We start from the raw sequence: 20,402 nt of genomic DNA on the forward strand, positions 1-20,402 counted from the left end.
ATTTGGAGGGTGGCCATTTGGAGGAGGCTACGGAAGCGGGGTTTGACTATGGTGGGGTGGGGACCACGTCCGGAGCCGCCACCGTGGACAGATGCCCACCCAGACCCTCCCTTAGACTTTAGGTGGTGCGCCCGGAGTTCGCACCTTGAGGGGGGGGTTCTGTCACGTTCCTGACCTGTTTTCCTTGTTTTTGTATGTGTTTAGTTGGTCAGGACGTGAGCTGGGTGGGTAGTCTATGTTATGTGTTTCTATGTGGGGTTAAATGTGTTGCTTGATATGGTTCTCAATTAGGGGCAGGTGTTTGACGTTTCCTCTGATTGAGAACCATATTAAGGTAGGCTGTTCTCACTGTTTGTTTGTGGGTGATTGTTCCTGTGTCTGTGTCTGTCGCACCACACGGGACTGTTTCGTTTTCGTTCGTTTGGTTAATCTGTTCCTGTTCGTGCGTTCTTCGTGTTTTATTGTAAGTTCACATGTTCAGGTCTGTCTACGTCGTTTTGTTGTTTTGTAATCTATTCAAGTGTTCTTCGTGTTTTCGTCTTGTTTAAATAAATTCATTATGTCTGCATACAACGCTGCGTTTTGGTCCAATCCCTACTCCTCCTCTTCAGACGAAGAGGAGGAGAGAAACCGTTACACTGATGAGGGTTTGAAAGTAAGAAATTATGTSAATGGATGGGAGTTAAATTCTCTTTACTGACCAACTCAATTGGTCACAAAGTTATAACTATATACCTTTTATCACTTTATATGGTACTACACTCAGCGGGCGAGGGTCAATGGTTGTCCAAGCAGCCCAATAGAAAGCATTATCAGCTTGAGGTGAATGGTAAAAAGAGTAAGATACTGGCTGTGTGTGCTTTATGGCTGTTGGGCTGTTAGCACAGGTCTTATCAGCTGTGGGTGTGCATAGTTGGGAAGGGCCTGTAAGTAAGCATTTCGCAGTTAGTCTACACCTGTTTGCGAAGCATCAATCAAATGTATTTATAAAGCCCTTTTTTTACATCGGCCAATGTCACAAAGTGCTGTACAGAAACCCAGCCTAAAGCCCCAAACAAACAGCAACCAATGCAGATGTAGAAGCACGGTGTAACGAAACTCTAATTCCTCCTCCTCCTCGGACGAGGAGAGGAGAGAGGGATCGGAAGACCAATTTGCAGCGAGGTATGATGACATGATATTTTTATTAACAAGACGAAACTAAACACACGAAGAACACTTGATAATTTTACAAAACAACAAAACGACGTAGACAGACCTGAACGAGAGAACTTACATAAAACATGAAGAACGCACGAACAGGAACAGACTACATATACTAACGACAACGAAACAGTCCCGTGTGGTGTGAACATACACTGACACGGAAGACAACCACCCACAAACAAACAGTGTGAAACAGCCAACCTATATATGGTTCTCAATCAGAGGAAAACGTCAAACACCTGTCTCTGATTGAGAACCATATAAGGCTAATTTCAAGTGACCTAAACAAGAAACACAAAACATATAATGCCCACCCCAACTCACGCCCTGACCAACTAAACACATACAAAAAAATAACATAAAACAGGTCAGGAACGTGACACACGGTGGCTAGGACAAACTCCCTAGAAAGGCCAGAACCTAGGAAGAAACCTAGAGAGGAACCAGGCTCTGAGGGGTGGCCAGTCCTCTTCTGGCTGTGCCGGGTGGAGATCATAACAGAACATGGCCAAGATGTCCAAATGTTCATTGGTGACCAGCAGCATCAGATAATAATAATCACAGTGGTTGTAGAGGGTGCAACAGGTCAGCACCTCAGGAGTAAATGTCAGTTGGCTTTTCATAGCCGATCATTCAGAGTTAGAGAGAGAGTCCAAAACAGCAGGTCCAGGACAAGGTAGCAAATCCAGTGAACAGGTCAGGGTTCCAAGCATGTGACAAATAAAATTGGATTTGATTGAATATAATACCCACTCTGACCCCCATCTTTCTGCTMCATGTGAAGCTATCTACCTGGGGCACTGATATCTGACCCAGACTGGATGCAGGCTAGCAGTGGCATACCGCAGTTTCCAAACCATTGTTGACCAAATCCCTGACCAAAATGGCTGACCTTTATTTCATCATAAGAAGGTTCATGGCCATTCTAGTATTCTAATTCTTATTTCTAATCCTATGTGGCTACAGGGTCAGACGATTAGGTTACGTATAGTACTAATCATGCATTTGACAGGCTGTTTATCACTGGCACACGTTCAGTACACACACAGAGCTACGTACGGACATGGACACACACACACGCACACACACACACCGGATTGTGACATGGTAAAAGGTTTATCCAAGGCAGATGGAGCAGGTAGGCTTTCAGTCAACTCAGCACGTGTCAGGTCCTGTTTGACTGGCAATTTCACACTGATCCAAAGGTGTGAAACAGATACCTCCAAGGTTATTAGGGTGGTAGGTAGCCTAGCGGTTAGAGCGTTGGGCCAGTAACCAAAGAGGCGCCGGTTGGTATAACCAAGCCTACAAGGCGAAAAATCTGTTGATGTGTCCTTGAGCAAGGCACTTAACCCTAATTTTCTCCAGGGGCACCGTACTAGCACCGTACTAGTATGGCTGACCCTATAGAACAACACATTTTGCTGCACCCATCTGTTGAATGTGACAATAAAACATATATTATTTTTCAATAAGCGTGCAGTATTGTATACAACTTTGCATTGGTTAACTCCGGCAGTTCAGATTAATTCGCTACCCTGCTCAAGAGCACAACAGTGTTCTGTCATGTTATCACTACCACTACCTGTTGTATCACTACCATAGTTAAGTCACTCCAATAGACTTTGACTCTACACAAAAGTGGTTAATGATACTGAAGCACTTCTCCTTCATTCATTTACTTACATCACTCCTATGCCTGTTGCCCCAGTGTCTGCTGTTTGAATGTGTTTGACCTATTTCCAGAGAGACTCGGCAGGCATCCCCTGATGTCGTTCTACAGAATGGTCACGACAGCTCTGACTAATCTCTCCTGACCCTTTAATAACCTGAGAGAGATGCTCAAGGTGAGGGAAAGGAGCCGAAATGAGTAAACACGTGGGAGGAAGATAGATATCGAAATTAAGAGTTCCTTTTGGCACAGAACTTTTAGAGCAGAGTGAAATGCTTACTCAGAATACGAACATGACATTAAAGAGTGGAGCCGATTTAAGGAAATCTCAGGAAGTCACAGAGTGATATGTCATTGTTGTACCTTATGTGAACATTGCCTCATATTTTCTATCCCCTAACCATTTGATTGAGTATAATTACCTCCTCATATACATATATTAAGTACAAGTAGTATAGGCTTTTTGTGTACTTTACTAAGGGTTGCAAAGGGAGGGTATATTACTGGAAAATCTTAAAGTGTACCAGTAAACTACAATCATTTTGTTATCTTTCAAGGATTTTATGTCATCTTTTGAGTACTTCAGATTATCACAGGTGTCTGTAATAATCTCAAATCAAATGTTATTGGTCACATACACATGGTTAGCAGATGTTATTGCGAGTGTAGCGAAATGCTTGTGCTTCTAGTTAGGAATTGCTGCACTGTCGGAACAAGTAATCTAACAATTCCACAACAACTACCTAATACACTCAAATCTAAGTAAAGGAATGGAATAAGAATATATAAATATATGGATGAGCAATGACAGAGCGGAATTGGCAAGATGCAATAGATGGTATAAAATACAGTATATACATATGAGATGAGTAATGCAAGATATGTAAACATTAATAAAGTGGCATTATTAAAGTGACTAGTGATCCATTTATTAAAGTGGCCAATGATTTCAAGTCTGTATGTAGGCAGCAGCCTCTGTGTGTTAGGGATGGCTGGTTAACAGTCTGATGGCCTTGAGATGGAAGCTGTTTTTCAGTCTCTCGGACCCAGCTTTGATGCACCTGTACTGACTTCGCCTTCTGGATGGTAGTGGGGTGAACATGCAGTGGCTCGGGTGATTGATGTCCTTGATGATCTTTTTGGCCTTCCTGTGACATCGGGTGCTGTAGGTGTCCTGGAGGGCAGGAAGTGTGCCCCCGGTAATGCGTTGTGCAGATCGCACCACCCTCTGGAGAGCCTTGCGATTGCGGAGGGTGCAGTTGCCGTACCATGCGGTGATACGGGGCGGCAGGTAGCCTAGTGGTTAGAGCATTGGTCTAGTAACCGAAAGGTTGCAAGATCGAATCCCCGAGCTGACAAGGTAAAAAACAGTTAACCCACTGTTCCTAGGCTGTCATTGAAAATAATAATTTGTTCTTAACTGATTTGCCTAGTTAAAGAAAGAAAGAAATACAGCCTGACAGGATGCTTTCAATTGTGCATCTGTAAAAATTCTGTAAATGCTCTGTTGCGCCTTCTTCACCACACTGTCTGTGTGGGTGGTCCATTTCAGTTTGTCAGTGATGTGTCTGCCAAGGAACTTGAAGCTTTCCACCTTCTCCACTGCGGTCCTGTCGATGTAGATGAGAGTGTGCACCCTCTGCTGTTTCCTGAAGTCCACAATCATCTCCTTTGTTTTGTTGATGTTGAGTGAGAGGTTGTTTTCCAGGCACCACATTCCGAGCCCTCACCTCCTCCCTGTAGGCTGTCTCGTCATCGTTGGTAATCAAGCCTACTACTGTTGTGTCATYTGCAAACGTGATAATTGAGTTGGAGGTGTGCTTGGCCACGCAGTCATGGGTGAACAGGGAGTACAGGAGGGAGCTGAGCACGCACCCTTGTTGAGGTGTTGAGGATCAGCGGAGTGGAGGGAATGTTTCCTTTCTTCACCACCTGGGGGTGACCCGTCAGGATGTCCAGGAACCAGTTGCACAGGGCGGGGTTCAGACCCAGGGCCTCAAGCTTAATGATGAGCTTGGAGGGTACTATGGTGTTGAATGCTGAGCTATAGTTAATAAACAGCATTCTTACATAGGTATTCCTCTTGTCCAGATGGGATAGGGCAGTGTGCAGAGTGATGGTGATTGCATCGCCTGTGGATCTATTGGGGCGGGAAGCAAATTGAACTGGGTCTAGGGTCTGATGCTGCCCCAATGCGACCACGCAGTGATGTTGCCACGCTTCCTCCAGACGTGACACTTGGCATTTAGGCTAAAGAGTTCAATCTTGRTTTCATCAGACCAGAGAATCTTGTTTCTGTGGCCACTGTGTTCTTGGGGRCCTTCAATGCTGCAGACATTTTTTGGGAACCCTTCCCCAGATCTGTGCCTCGACACAATCCTGTTTCAGAGCTCTACGGACAATTCCTTCGACCTCATGGCTTGGTTTTTACTCTGACATGCACTGTCAACCTTGGGACCTTATATAGAGACAGGTGTGTGCCTTTCCAAATCATGTCCAATCAATTGAATTTACCACAGGTGGACTCCAATCAAGTTGTAGAAACATCAAGAATTATCAATGAAAACAGGTTTCACCTGAGCACAATTTTGAGTATCATAGCAAAGGGTCTGCATAACTTATGTAAATAAGGTATCAGTTTTTTTTTTTCTCATAAATTTACTAAAATTTCTCAAATCCAGTTTTCACTTTGTCATTATGGTGTATTGTGTGTAGATCGATGAAGAGCATTTTTTATTTAATCAATTTTAGAATAAGGCTGTAATGTAACATGTGGAAAAAGGGAAGGGGTCTGAATACTTTCTGAATGCAGTGTATATTCATGGAAACGGCAGCTTTCGTTGGAAACATGACAATTAATGAACATTATCAATCCTGTTGCTCAGTCCCTTTACGCCTACCTAGCTATATGTACATATTGTAGCTACCTCAATTACCTTGTACCCCTGCACATCGACTTGGTACTGGTACTCCCTATATATAACCATGTTATTTATACTCGTTATTTTTTATTCGTTATTCATTGTGTATTTACTCCTTGTGTTTCTGCATTGTTGGAAAAGGAACCGTAAGCAAGCATTTCACTGTTAGTCTACACCTGTTGTTTACGAAGCGTGTGACAAATAAAATTGGATTTGGCATTCATTTTAGACAGTGGTGGAAAAAGTACCCAATTATCATACTTAAAAGTAAAAGTATAAATACCTCAATAGAAAGTTACTCATGTAAAAGTGAAAGTCAGCCAGTAAAATACTACTTGAGTAAAGTCTAAAAGTATTGTTTAAATATACTTAAGTATCAAAAGTCAAAGTATAAATCATTTAGAATTCCTTTATATTATTTATTGTTTTCAAAATGTATGGATAGCCAGGGGCACACTTAGACATTATTTACAAAAGATGCATTTGGGTTTAGTGAGTCCGCCAGGCCAGAGGCAGTAGGGATGTTCTCTTGATAAGTGCTTGAATTTTACCATTTTCCTGTCCGGCTAAGCTTTCAAAGTAACGAGTACTTTTGGGTGTCTGGGAAAATGTATGGAGTAAAAGGTACATTAATTTCTTTAGGAATGTAGTGAAGTAAAGGTTATCAAAAATACAAATAGTAAAGTGAAGTACAGATACCCAGAAAAACTGCTTAAGTAGTACTTTAATGTATTTTTACTTAAGTACTTTACACCCCTGATTTTGGGAACAGAATTTTATTTTTTCAGAGAGTACTGTACGTGCACACACCCAAAGATATTTCTCAACACATGTAGCTGCAAATGCTGATTGAGAAGCTGAAGTGTTAATTATTAACTTTATTAATTAGATAAATTACCCATTGTGAACTTAGTACAAATACAGTAGGTGCTATGAGGCAGGAAATAGAGGGAAACAGAGAGAGTTGTCTTGGTCCCTCACGTTGTTGTGTTGTGGTGTGTGTCACTGCACTGAGCTGCCACTCCAGCCTGTGTTAAGGGAACCCTGTGGCCAGCTGGAGTCACCATGAGGAGTGGCTTATTGGTGGATCAGAACAGGGAAGGTGTTGCCTGACACTGTTAGTCAGCTCCTTCCCTATCCTTCACTCAGTCTTCCTCTCTCCTTCCTTCCCTCCCTCCTCCACTCCACTCCACTCCTTCCCCCTCCCCTCCACTCCTTCCCCCTCCCTGGGCTAATTAAAGCACCCTGGTATTCACCTCTGGAGAAATCTGGAGGGGTCCCATAGAGGTGGACCAGGAGGGGTTGGTGGAGAAGAAGGCTCCTTCAGAGGCTCGTAGATGATTACTTAGTAGTAGGTGGGTAGGTTTAGGTGTGAAAGCCAGTGTGTGTGTGTGTATGCGTCCCAATCAGAATGGTAGCTTGTCTCGAACCAAACTTGTTGTTGGATGTTAGCTTCCCAGGCCCTGTGGCAAAGTATGAATCATAGCATGCACATCCATTTGTCCAGCAGGCCTAGCAGCAGTACTAAAATGTTGTTAAATATTTGTACTCAGAAAAGCGTCTCTGTGGTGTCCCCTTTTAAAACCACCCAGGCCAATATAACAGAATAGTTAGCAGGACCCCCTGGTTCTCACAAGGCTCCGCCAACCCAGACCATTCACCATGTATAATACAAATGCCCGGAGGCCAAACAGCCTGGATAGATATTGTGAATAAACAACTCCGTACCAAAGCGTTGATGAAGCAGACATTGATCCAGCCGGATGAGTCAAGTGTGTCTTTACATGCTCAGCTGAAGTGTAGCCGACTGGAGAACATTTACTTTTGTATTACCTAGCTACAGTAGGCCCTCTTCCCAGTTCCCTGAGAGATTTGAATATTATTTATGCCCGAGCATATTGCTGAAGTGTCCTACTACTGTATAGTAAATGACTATGGCTAAACATGCATTTCTGTAAGTCCACATCCCTCATTGCAACTCCTTACATGTATCATAATGAGACTGGGTCATCCCACCATTTGGATATTTAAGTGCACAAAGAAACAGGTCAGTAGGAATCAGTGTATATCCACTGAAACACTAAACCAATTCAGTCCAATCAACGTAGGCTGAATATGATGTGGCTGTCCATGGGGTACTGATGTCTGTGTGTGTGTCCCTGTGTGTGTGTGTGGTGTGTGTGTGTGTGTGTGTGTGTGTGTGTGTGTGTGTGTTTGTGTGTGTTGTGTGTGTGTGTGTGTGTGTGTGTGTGGGTGTGGTGTGTGTGGTGTGTGTGTGTTTTGCAATTAGAAAAAACATGTTGACTCACCCTATTTGTAGAGAAACGCCAATGCCATCCTCTTCTCTTTCATGTTGCCGAAACGGTCTATGACTGTCATACAGTACATGCTTTTAGTTTTTGTTGTCCTAGGCTACCTGGCTAAAGTGCTTGCTCGCTAGCCTAACTTCCTTTCATGGGCAACAATGAGCCGGTTAGTTAACATTAGCCTACTACATATTGAACTCCCATCCTTTCAGGCAAGATGTGTCGATTTATGGTTGGATCAGAATCGCCGTTACAATCATTGGCCAGTACTGTCACGGTGGTATAAAGGATTTTGGAGACAGGCACAGGAATACACAATAGGGTTTTTAATACACCTTAAACAAACACGTATACAAAAACACTGGGCTGTACCCAAACAAAAGAGCGAGGGTAAACCTCGTTGAACACCACGGAACAACACCCGTAATACACAATATATAAAGCACGCAGCATAACAGCTGCACCAACGCATAGGTATTCACACCACCAACAGACATGGGAACAATAACCGACAAAGACAGAAGAAACAGAGGGCACATATATAACATACTAATCAGGGGAAATGGGAACCAGGTGAATGTAATCAGACAAGACAGTCCGGGGTTGATGATAATGAATCCCGTTCAGTGAAGCCTAGAAAGCCGGTGACGTAGACCTCCGGAACTGGTGAACAGAATGAGCATCAGTACCGGGGGGATCCGTGACAAGTACGGAGAATTAAGTAAAACCACAAGTTCAAATCCCTATCTCAACAACAACACAACGAGATGCAACAATTAAAAAAATTGGTGTGAAGCCAAATCAAAACTGGCTGCCCATTCACAGTTGAGCTCACTCAGTTTAGCTCAACACTGATTGGCTATTATTATTTCTATTTTTTATCAACGGAGGGCAAATGCTCACTGGCTTCCCTTGTATTCAATGCACTGGGCGGCAACAATATCATAATATTTTTTACCAGACAGCATCCGATAGATGGGCCACACATACAGATACAGAGGGGCACTGTTTCACTCGCTCTGATGCTTTCTCTGGTGAGTTACTGTACATTCAGCCTCTTTCTAATTGAGAGACCAAAGATCAATTATTATTATATATATACAGTGGGGAGAACAAGTATTTGATACACTGCCGATTTTGCAGGTTTTCCTACTTACAAAGCATGTAGAGGTCTGTAATTTKTATCATAGGTACACTTCAACTGTGAGAGACGGAATCTAAAACAAAAATCCAGAAAATCACATTGTATGATTTTTAAGTAATTCATTTGCATTTTATTGCATGACAAAGTATTTGATCACCTACCAACCAGTAAGAATTCCGGCTCTCCACGACCTGTTAGTTTTTCTTTAAGAAGCCCTCCTGTTCTCCACTCATTACCTGTATTAACTGCACCTGTTTGAACTCGTTACCTGTATAAAAGACACCTGTCCACACACTCAATCAAACAGACTCCAACCTCTCCACAATGGCCAAGACCAGAGAGCTGTGTAAGGACATCAAGGATAAAATTGTAGACCTGCACAAGCTGGGATGGGCTACAGGACAATAGGCAAGCAGCTTGGTGAGAAGGCAACAACTGTTGGCGCAATTATTAGAAATAGAAGAAAATAGAAGAAGTTCAAGATGATGGTCAATCACCCTCGGTCTGGGGCTCCATGCAAGATCTCACCTCGTGGGGCATCAATGATCATGAGGAAGGTGAGGGATCAGCCCAGAACTACACGCAGGACCTGTCAATGACCTGAAGAGAGCTGGGACCACAGTCTCAAAGAAAACCATTAGTACACACTACGCCGTCATGGATTAAAATCCTGCAGCGCACACAAGGTCCCCTGCTCAAGCAGGCGCATGTCCAGGCCCGTCTGAAGTTTGCCAATGACCATCTGGATGATCCAGAGGAGGAATGGGAGAAGGTCATGTGGTCTGATGATTCAAAAATAGAGCTTTTTGGTCTAAACTCCACTCGCGTGTTTGGAGGAAGAAGAAGGATGAGTACAACCCAAGAACACCATCCCAACCGTGAAGCATGGAGGTGGAAACATCATTCTTTGGGGATGCTTTTCTGCAAAGGGGACAGGACGACTGCACCGTATTGAGGGGAGGATGGATGGGGCCATGTATTGCGAGATCTTAGCCAACAACCTCCTCCCTCAGTAAGAGCATTGATGATGGTCGTGGCTGGGTCTTCCAGCATGACAACGACCCGAAACACACAGCCAGGGCAACTAAGGAGTGGCTCCGTAAGAAGTATCTCAAGTCCTGGAGTGGCCTAGCCAGTCTCCAGACCTGAACCCAATAAAAAATCTTTGGAGGGAGCTGAAAGTCCGTATTGCCACCGACAGCCCCGAAACCTGAAGGATCTGGAAAGGTCTGTAGGAGGAGTGGGCCAAAATCCCTGCTGCAGTGTGTGCAAACCTGGTCAAGAACTACAGAAACGTATGATCTCTGTAATTGCAAACAAAAGGATTAGTACCAAATATTAAGTTCTGCTTTTCTGATGTATCAAATACTTATGTCTTGCAATAAAATGCTAGTTAATTACTTAAAAATCATACAATGTGATTTTCTGGATTTTTGTTTTAGATTCYGTCTCTCACAGTTGAAGTGTACCTATGATAAAAATTACAGACCTCTACATGCTTTGTAAGTAGGAAAACCTGCAAAATCGGCAGTGTATCAAATACTTGTTCTCCCCACTGTATATATTTTTTTTTGTGTCTATTTTTGGGGAAGCCCGGCTTCCCTTGGCATCCATCAATACATACCACTCTAACTAACCTGATTCAGCTGATCAACCAGCTAATTATTAGAATCAGGTGAGGTAAATTAGGGTTGGAGTGAAAACCTACAGGACGTCCAGGTCCAGGGTTGGAGATCCCTGCTCTGTATATTACTGATTCATAAGGGTAAATGAAGGGGAATGTGGACAGATTACAAGATTCTCCCACCATTTGCTTTTATCACTCCCCACCCACTCCCAGACGATTTAGATGTTATGTGAAAAGTGTGTGGAAAAAGTGAATTTGTAGCATCAGAAATGTTCATCCCCCACTTTCCCATTTCTAGATAGATTGCGTACCTTGAGAGACTTAAGTCGTATCAGATTTTTCCTGAGGCGACTGAGGGGAAAGAATAGGGAGGGACAAAGGAGGCCAATGCTGATGACCACTTACCTTCTGTCCACCAGGAGAGCGGCTAGACTGAGCATAGCCATTAGCCTCAATGGGTCTAAAATTACCCTGACGGACAGTAGTAGAGTGGTGGAGATTGAAGGAGAGGAAGAGAAGGATTGAAGGGAAAGAAATACATCAATGGGACAGCTAAAGTCTTCACTAGACTAACCTAGAATTACTAGATTTAACCTTGAAGGGAGAAATAAAAATTCAACTTCATATTCTTAATCTCCAGCACCACCCCAACAGCAACATACTGTATGTGAAAATGGAACATTTCTGTTTTGAAGAAAAAAAGATAAAGGAAAATAAGTGTTTACAATGACATAATCTGTGTGCATCGTGATTTTAACCAATAATGAATAGGCATTGCCTACTTATTGGTTGATGATGTCATCGGAAACACTTATCTTCCTCTATATTTTTGACTATAAAACATAGAAACGTTACATTTTCACATGCAGTATATTCCTGTTGGGGTGGTGCTGGAGATTATGAATATGAAGTTGAACAATTTTGAAATGTCCCTTTAATAGARTTTAAAAGAAACGCTTACACAAATGCACATGTTAACCAACATCCTGATTACAAATTCACATGAATGCTGATGTGCGCTGAAATAGGGAATAGGGGATGCCTTATATCCTTAATCCTCTGTGAGGTTGCATAAACATAGCTCCTCTGGCTGAAACATGAGTTGACACATTTTATCTGTGCTGTCGTGACTGTAGAGACAGAGGCTGTCTCTCCCTGGAAATCTCAGGATTTGTGTCAGGTCTTGAAATGGATGTTACCATAACATAGCCTGTATGATCTCAACCAGTGGAGGCTGCTGACTGGAGAGCAGCTCATAATAATGGCTGGAATGGAGTAAATGGAATGGTATCATATGGTTTTCATATGTTTGATACCATTCCATTCACTCCAATTAACTCCATTCCATCCATTATTATGAGCTGTCCTTTCCTCAGCAGCCTCCACTGATCTTAACCCAGAACTGTTTTAAACTAACACTAAATCGTTAGTGCTGGCCTATCCCTATTTCACTTAATGGATTGTTTGTTCAGAGCWTTAGAAACTGAAATCTTTAGTTGTGTCTTTAGTTCTGACCTACAGTACCCATGAGACCACTAGAGGGCCCTTTGGTCATTCGACTGTAGGAAAGGGCTACAAAGCAGACAAGGGTACGTGCTCAGCCCCCTCCTGTACTCCCTGTTCACCCATGACTGCGTGGCCATGCACGCCTCCAACTCAATCATCAAGGTTGCAGATGRCACAATGACGAGACAGCCTACAGGGAGGAGGTAAGGGCACTCGAAGTGTGGTGTCAGGAAAACAACCTCTCACTCAACATCAACAAAACAAAGGAGTTGACTGTGGACTTCAGGAAACAGCAGAGGGAGCAGCCCCCTATCCACATCGACGGGACAGCAGTGGAGAAAGTGGAAAGTTTTAAGTTCCTTGGCGTACACATCACGGACAAACTGAACTGGTCCACCCACACAGAAAGTGTGGTGAAGAAGGCGCAAAAGCGCCTCTTCAACCTCAGGAGGCTGAAGAAGTTTGGCTTGTCACCTAAAACCCTCACAAACTTTTACAGATGCACAATTGAGAGCATCCTGTCGGGCTGTATCCCCGCCTGGTACGGCAACCGCACCGCCCTCAACCGCAAGGCTCTCCAGAGGGTAGTGCGATCTGCACAACACATCAACGGGGGCAAACTACATGCCCTCCAGGACACCTACAGCACCCGATGTCACAGGAAGGCCAAAAATATCATCAAGGACAACAACCGTCTGAGCCACTGCCTGTTCACCCCACTACCATCCAGAAGGCAAGGTCAGTACAGGTGCATCAAAGCTGGGACCAAGAGATTGAAAAACAGCTTCTATCTCAAGGCTATCAGACTATTAAACAGCCATCACTAACACAGTGAGGCTGCTGCCTACATACAGACTCGAGTCATTGGCCACTTCAATAAATGGGTCACTAATCACTTTAAGTAATGCCACTTTAATAATGTTTACATATTTTATATTACTCATCACATATGTAAATATGGTATTTTATACCATCTTTGCATCTTGCCAATGCCGCTCGGTCATCTATCATCCATATATTTACATGTACATATTCTTATTCCATCCATTTAGATTTATGTGTATTAGGTAGTTGTTGTGGAATTGCTAGATTACTTGTTAGATATTACTGCACTGTTGGAACTAGAAGCACAAGCATTTCGCTACACTCACAATAATATCTGCTTACCATGAGTATGTGACCAATAAAATTATTTGATTTGAGTAAATTCTAGCTATGAAAATCAATCAGCCTGAGCAGCTAACCCTACATTAAGTCAGCCATTAGCTTTACACGAGGGAGTCCATTCTCATTTGGTTCCTGTGCTGCTATATCAATTCCCGTCTGATAGAGTCGCTAGATGGATTTCCCTCTCGTTTGCTGTTAAATGAGACCTAATACAGGAGAATCTCAGTGTTCTTGAGATGAATCTTGATTATTATGCATACAGAATCTGGCTGCCTTGGAAAGTATTTGTTTTGTTTGTGTTGTAGAAACTGCCWGTTCTTTGTTTTGTTTGTGTTGTAGAAACTGCCAGTTCTTTGTTTTGTTTGTGTTGTAGAAACTGCCAGTTCTTTGTTTTGTTTGTGTTGTAGAAACTGCCAGTTCTTTGTTTTGTTTGTGTTGTAGAAACTGCCGGTCCAAGTAGAATGACACTGCTGGCTACAAGCAAACCAGGCACATTAAATTAGAACAAGACAGAATACTTTTAGTTGTTTCTGTTGTTTTATTTTTAGATGGTAACAGGCAGAGGCTGTGGTGTGAGAAAGGTTGGTTGTGCCTGTGAGTCTGAACCAACCAGACCCGTAGGCCTGTGGGTGGCATTCTGCCCATCTTTCTGGGAGGCAGTGGATTTGGAGGGCGGTCCAAGACCGTTTCTGCTGCTCAGCCTCATTAAAACAATATTACAGAGAATATCCCCCTACGCCACCCACACGCCCCGTCTCTGTCTAACTGGAACAGGCTCCTTCTTTTTCTTTCTTTATCTCTCTCCCTCTTTCGCTCTCTCACTCTTGCTTTTTCTCTTCTATGTTCTCTCTCTCTTGCTATACCCCTTCTCTCTCTACTCCCCTCTCTCTCCTCTCTCTCTCCGCCCACACAGTGAGGTGAGAATGCAGCCAGCTCCAGCAGGAAGTGGGAAATACTCACATCCTCTGAGCCCTCTATCTGCCAAAAAACAGAGCAACACAAAACAAAAGTTGATGCATGGTTCTGTTGGCTCAGGAGGTGTGGCCTACATCTTACAGATCTTGCACAAAACAAAAGCCCCAGAGCCACTCTGCTGAGGAGAGCTAAGGAGAGACAGATGGAGCTCCCTGGTGTTCAGAGGGGAGAGTGAACGAGCGACAAGTCAATGCCAGTGAGGTTTATTAAAATATAGAGGAGTGGCTGAGTACACCTTATACTCCTATGGGGAAATCAGCTTGCCATTCTAATCCTTATGTTTTATTAGAGAGAAGAGGATAGCAAGATAAAAACAGACCTTACGACATGCAGAGCAAAATAACAAGAGAGCAGCACAGGCTGAATGCAGAGGAAGGGAGAGTAGGATGGATGGTGAGCGAGGGAAGGAAGGGAATCGAGAGTAGGAAGTAGAGAGAGGGAGTTGATTTATTGCCACCTCGATGAATCAATAAACTCACAAATCTGAGCTCCAGTTAGCTGCTGCTGCAGGCCTTTCCTTGGCTGCTCCAGAGCAGAAAGGCCTACAGATGTGAGGACCAGAGGAAAACCATTTATACTATGAGGCTCCCGCTCTCACACAACCTAGGAGCAGAAGGTGCGAGGAGAGAGCGTTCAAACCCCCAGGCAAACAGGACTGTGATTAAGAGGAGAGGGAGGGAGCTCAGGCCAATGTGTGTGTAGTCTGATACATCCTCCCATGAATGCTGTATATGTAAATCTCTCCATGCCCACTTTGTCATTATCATTTGTTTTACAGACTTCCTCCTACTGTACTGTCCAGCTGGAGGCTAGAGGAGGGAGCTCAACCCTCGCCCCAAAACCACAACATATACTTCCATGACATATCTAGCTAGAGTCCTGCGCTCCAGTGTCACTTCCGCACGGTGCAGCTGCCTCATAGCTTTCTAATGAATATTTAATCAGACTGTGGCAGAGAGCAGGTTTTTGTTTTGTGCCTCTATTCTGCTTAGTCTCAGAGCCAGTGAGGTGTGTGATGATAGACAATGACAGTGTCAGAGGACCAGTAGCTCCACTCTTCTCAGTTTGAACTCTCCATATACTTTATCATCTGACGATTGATATGATCATTAAATGCCATATATTTTATTTGCCATTACCACAGATTACATCCTTTTTTAAAACAGATTGATCTTGTACGCTGAGATATGGTTGAATAAAACACATTGTCGGGAGTGCCAGTTAGATGCCTCTGCTCTGTGGAAAAGGGACAGTAGAGACAATACCAGCCTTTTTCTGTGGAGGGTGACATGTGGCCTTATTTGGCCAGTTCTGAGAGAGGGAGAGAAACACACACTAATACATGACACTCACCAAAAACACTTCTCAAAGCAATTCTCCTAGTTGTCTACTTTCTGTTTTTATTGCCTGGCTGCAGTGGGACCTCGGATCCTCTGTCGTATTGAACAACATCCATAGTCCCCCATAACAGGACTCTGTAGCTCAATGAACACAGGCTAATTAAAAGGATAATCCACCCTAGAAATGAAATGGGATGTGATACGTCATCATGACAAAGTTCTCGTCACTGCTAGTCGGAACTAAGAAATTCTGAAATGTTGGATTTGCTAACTGGTTGTTATACATGTGCCGGGTTCAACAAGTTAGCAAGTCGGATATTTCAGAGTTTCCTAGCACGTGAACACAGCATAACAAACTATCTCATTTCAGAATGGTTTTATAACAAATACCTGCACTCCAGATCGCCAAATAAGCCAATAGATGGTATGGGCATACATGTCTAGAACACATCCATCTGTCTAKGACTTCACGACAAAGTATATATTTTGTTCAAATGTCCTCAAAGTGCACAGTGCACCGTCAGATGAATAACCTTTCTTCCTTCAACTACCATGGACCATGGAGCAAAGCAGTTTTCTGCTCTCGTCTCCCTTGCGGGCTCGCAGGGCCCTTGCACGTTGCCATAGCAACCTGACACGCAGCTTTGAGCTAGATAGTCGATCTCTACAAGGTTGAACATGGGGAGATTCACAGGAGGTTGGTGGCACCTTAATTGCGGAGAACGGGCTCGTTCTAATGACTGGAGTGGAATTAGTGGAATGGTAACATATATATATATCTAACACATGGTTTCCAGAGGTTTGATGCCTTCCATTTGCACCATTATTATGAGCCGTCCTCCCCTCAGCAGGCTCCTGTGGTGAGATTGTAACTCCTAAATTGATAGTGCAGTTTTACAACTAGCTAACTACTTCACATGCTGATATTGACTTTGGTATTGTGTGTAGCAACAAGTAGAGGCTGCTGAGGGGAGGACACACATGGAAACCATTCCACTCATTCCGCTCCAGCCACTACAACGAGCCTGTCCTCCCCAATTAAGGTGCCACCAACCTCCTGTGGTAGCTATGTTTTCTAGCTACCTAGCCAGCCAGCCTTTCTAGAGAGAGCATTGCGTTGTGGATTTTGTATTCAACTTGAGCTCTGCAGATTTGCACAAACATTTTCACGTTGCTTCCTAATTTATTATTATTAGCGTTATTTAACAATGTAAATCAAATTAATTTGTGGTTTTGAGTCGATTATTCCTTTAAGTTAAGATCATTTGTCTTCACATGCTAGCTGCAGGGGTATTCAACTCTTACCCTATGAGGTCCGGMGCCTGCTRGTTTTCTGTTCTACCTGATAATTAATTGCACCCACCTGGTGTCCCAGGTCTAAATCAGTCCCYGATTAGAGGGCAACAATGTAAAAACACAGTGGAGCTCGCTTCGTGATCCAGAGTTGAGTTTGAGGGCGCTAGAGGATACCTAACTGCCAATAAAGGATGCTTGGTCCCAGCTTGGTTATCACATACAGTAAATGGCTATTCTGTGCTCTAGAGTCTAGAGAACCAAAACAAAACTTGCAAAGAAGATTGGCTTTTCAATTCTATTCTCTGTGTAGTTTTTAACAGTCTCTGGTCTTTCCTTTCACAGTCTTAAAACCACACTGAAGAAGAAGCTGACCAACGACGTGGCCAACCTGTCTGGCATCCCTCTGTCTGGCCGAGACGTCCACCGGGTGGCCTACTACCTCCAGAGTAACGGCAACTCTGTGTCGGCCGTGGACCTCAGCTTCACTGAGCTGCAGGACGAGAGCCTACGTCTACTGCTGCCCTACCTGGGCTCCATGCCCAAGCTCACCACCCTGGCCATCAACGGCAACCGTCTGACGGTGGGCGTGCTGAAGGACCTGACGGAGGTGGTGAAGAACCCCCTGCAGTTCGCCAGCCTGGCATGGGTGGACGTGGGCAACAACGTGGACATCTTCACTGTGCCACAGCCCCTCCTAGTGGCCCTGCGCAGACGCTTCGGCCTCCAGAGCAGCCTTCCCACCATCTACGAGTATAGCGAGGTGCAGGTCTATAGTAGTTATACCCTGGAGACCTCTATTGAAGAACCCAGCCGGTATGAGGAGGAGGAGGGAGAAGAGGAGGAGGAGGGAGAGGGGGAAGAGGAGGAGGATAAACTGGAGCTAGAGGCATGGGGAGGTGGGGAGAAGCTTGGGGAGAAGTGTATATCCACGGATGTGGCTCTGCACTACTGTGAGAGGTGTTGAGTCAGAGTCAGCGTTGTGATTTGACAACCCTTTGTACCCTACTGTACCCTCACCGTGGCCTGAGTCCTGCCTCCCGTTTCAGCATGCGTCATCATCACAGGAGAAGCTTGGGGTCACCAAATTCATAAACCACTCACTAGGAGAAAACACTGTTTTGTGTTGTCTCTATATGTTCCGATTGCAGAGAGAGTTCAAGCCAGTTTTGCCAGAAAACGTACATTTGAGAAAAAACAGACTGTTCTTGTGTTGGTAAAGACATTGGTATTCTAGGCACTGCAGTGATATTTTTAGTGTGTCCTCCTGCGTATGTCATTCTTTATGAGCAAAGCAATCCTACACAACAGGAATAAGACAGATTAGATTGCACCTGACTGTTTTGGCTTTCTAATGTCAAGTGCTTTTTTTCTAATGAGGTACTTCCATGTAGCACATGCAGACTGGATGACACAGTGGGAGGGTTTGTTTCTATAAATATGCTGCTGTGTTTTATTGCACAACACACAACATTTACTAAATGCTGATTTCAAAACAGATGGTTTTAATATACATCCACCAGATTCACATTTATCCAAAAATATTTTTATTTTCCAAGAAGAGCAGACCCGACTAGGCTGTGAACCTCTGAGTGAGTCTCAACTGGCAGGTTCTGGGTCAGGCTGCCCTTGCCCTGGGCTGGGTGCTGGGGAGAGGACACCCAGTCTGTCTGTCTGTCTGGGAAGGAGTGAGCTGGGGAGAGGACATCCCGTCTGTCTCTCTGGGAAGGAGTGAGCTGGGAAGTAGACACCCAGGCTGTCTGTCTGTCTGGGAGTGAGTGAGTGAGTGAGTGAGTGAGTGAGTGAGTGAGTGAGTGAGTGAGTGAGTGAGTGAGTGAGCTGGGGAGTGGACACCCAGGCTGTCTGTCTGTCTATCTGGGAAGGTGTGTGGGCAGCTGATGAACTGACTGCTGCCTCTGTCAGGTTGTGTAAGAGGTGACAAGGCAGACAGATGGTGGGGGGAGGGGGAAAAAATATCCTAGCATAACAGAATTATCTCTGTACTTATCTCTGTACTCTGTACTTATCATCTGTACTGCTGTTTGCACATAATATGAAACTGAATTGTAAATGAGATGGTCAAAGGGAGCGTGTCACAGGTGTCTTTTTAGATATTTTGTTTTGTGTTCAACTTGAGCATTATTTTGTATAGTTTTTTTCAGGTGACATGATGTTTACTGCAGCTCAACAATAGTCTGCAGAGAACATTTGAAAGAAATTATGATGAAATATGTTTTTGTGTGTGTACTTGTTTGTGCACTCATGTGGTTGTGTATGTGTTTCTGTGTGCCCGGGTGTGTGGCTGTGTGTGTTTGTAAGTGCTCTGGACATACCTGGTGTCCTCTAGAAACTTATTGTTTGCACTTTAAATGCAAGAACAAGTCAATGACTGTCATCCAGTCACAAATCTCTCATTGAATATCCACTAGAATGGATCAAGCTTCATCCAAACCACCATAGTCATTACAATATGACTTCCAGCATACCGTATCTATTTGTTTCCCACCTCAGTTTACTCTACAGTAACAGCCATGGTTTTCTCTGAAAATTATAGAATACTGTTAATATGACTTCTTGCTTACTGTAACAAAATAAATACATGTTACAATTCTTTGGTCATTTTTGTTGTTTGTTTTTTAACAGTATTAACTGRTGTCATTTCCCCCAAGACAAGGCCATAGGAGCTACACACTTATATTATTTTCATCAAGGATATCCCCCTCTATAGTTTGATAGCTTTCCAATACATCATCTGGATTTTCTGCCAGGGTTTGTGTTTTGGGTGAGTGAAATGGACGTGAGGCCCAGCCMTGTATGGACCTGCCAGTGTGAGAGTAATATCACCATGGTACTTGACTGTGACTGCTCTGCTTGGTAGTCACTTCCCTGGTCATAGGGGAAGTACCGTTATGTCAGGCCATCCATCTTATGCTCTTATTAGGCCTGTAGAARGTCATGTTGGAGCTCAGTGTCAGGTAAGAGGGGATCCTGGGCCAATGTGTAGCTGGCGTTGATCCAGGCAGACTAATGTAACGTAAACCACGCTTAGCATTCCTTCTAATAGCATCTCCAAGGCAAAGAGCTCATTCACAGGTTCATGCTATATGATCTTATGACAAAAGCTCTGCTGCAGGGTACAGTAGATTATCACTTTCCTATRTCCAATGTGGGTCTGCTGACATAAAACACTAAGATGTTTTAGTTTTTCACAGAATTCAGCCCAATGTCCGTTTTAAAATGTCCTA

The 20,402-nt window shown here is 43.8% G+C and overlaps 1 protein-coding gene across 1 annotated transcript in view; it reads left to right on the forward strand.

The window, feature by feature from the left end:
- The window catches only part of LOC111980011 (leucine-rich repeat-containing protein 75B-like), a 47,586-nt gene extending 27,847 nt beyond the window's left edge, over positions 1-19,739 (forward strand). Inside the window, exon 4 of the mRNA XM_024010696.2 lies at positions 17,503-19,739. Coding sequence (XP_023866464.2) covers positions 17,503-18,124 — 622 coding nt within the window. The 3' untranslated portion in view covers positions 18,125-19,739. The remainder of the gene's footprint in view (positions 1-17,502) is intronic.
- The last annotated feature ends 663 nt before the right edge of the window (positions 19,740-20,402 follow it).

Source organism: Salvelinus sp. IW2-2015, linkage group LG20 (assembly GCF_002910315.2).
Source record: "Salvelinus sp. IW2-2015 linkage group LG20, ASM291031v2, whole genome shotgun sequence".
Lineage (NCBI taxonomy): Eukaryota > Metazoa > Chordata > Actinopteri > Salmoniformes > Salmonidae > Salvelinus > Salvelinus sp. IW2-2015.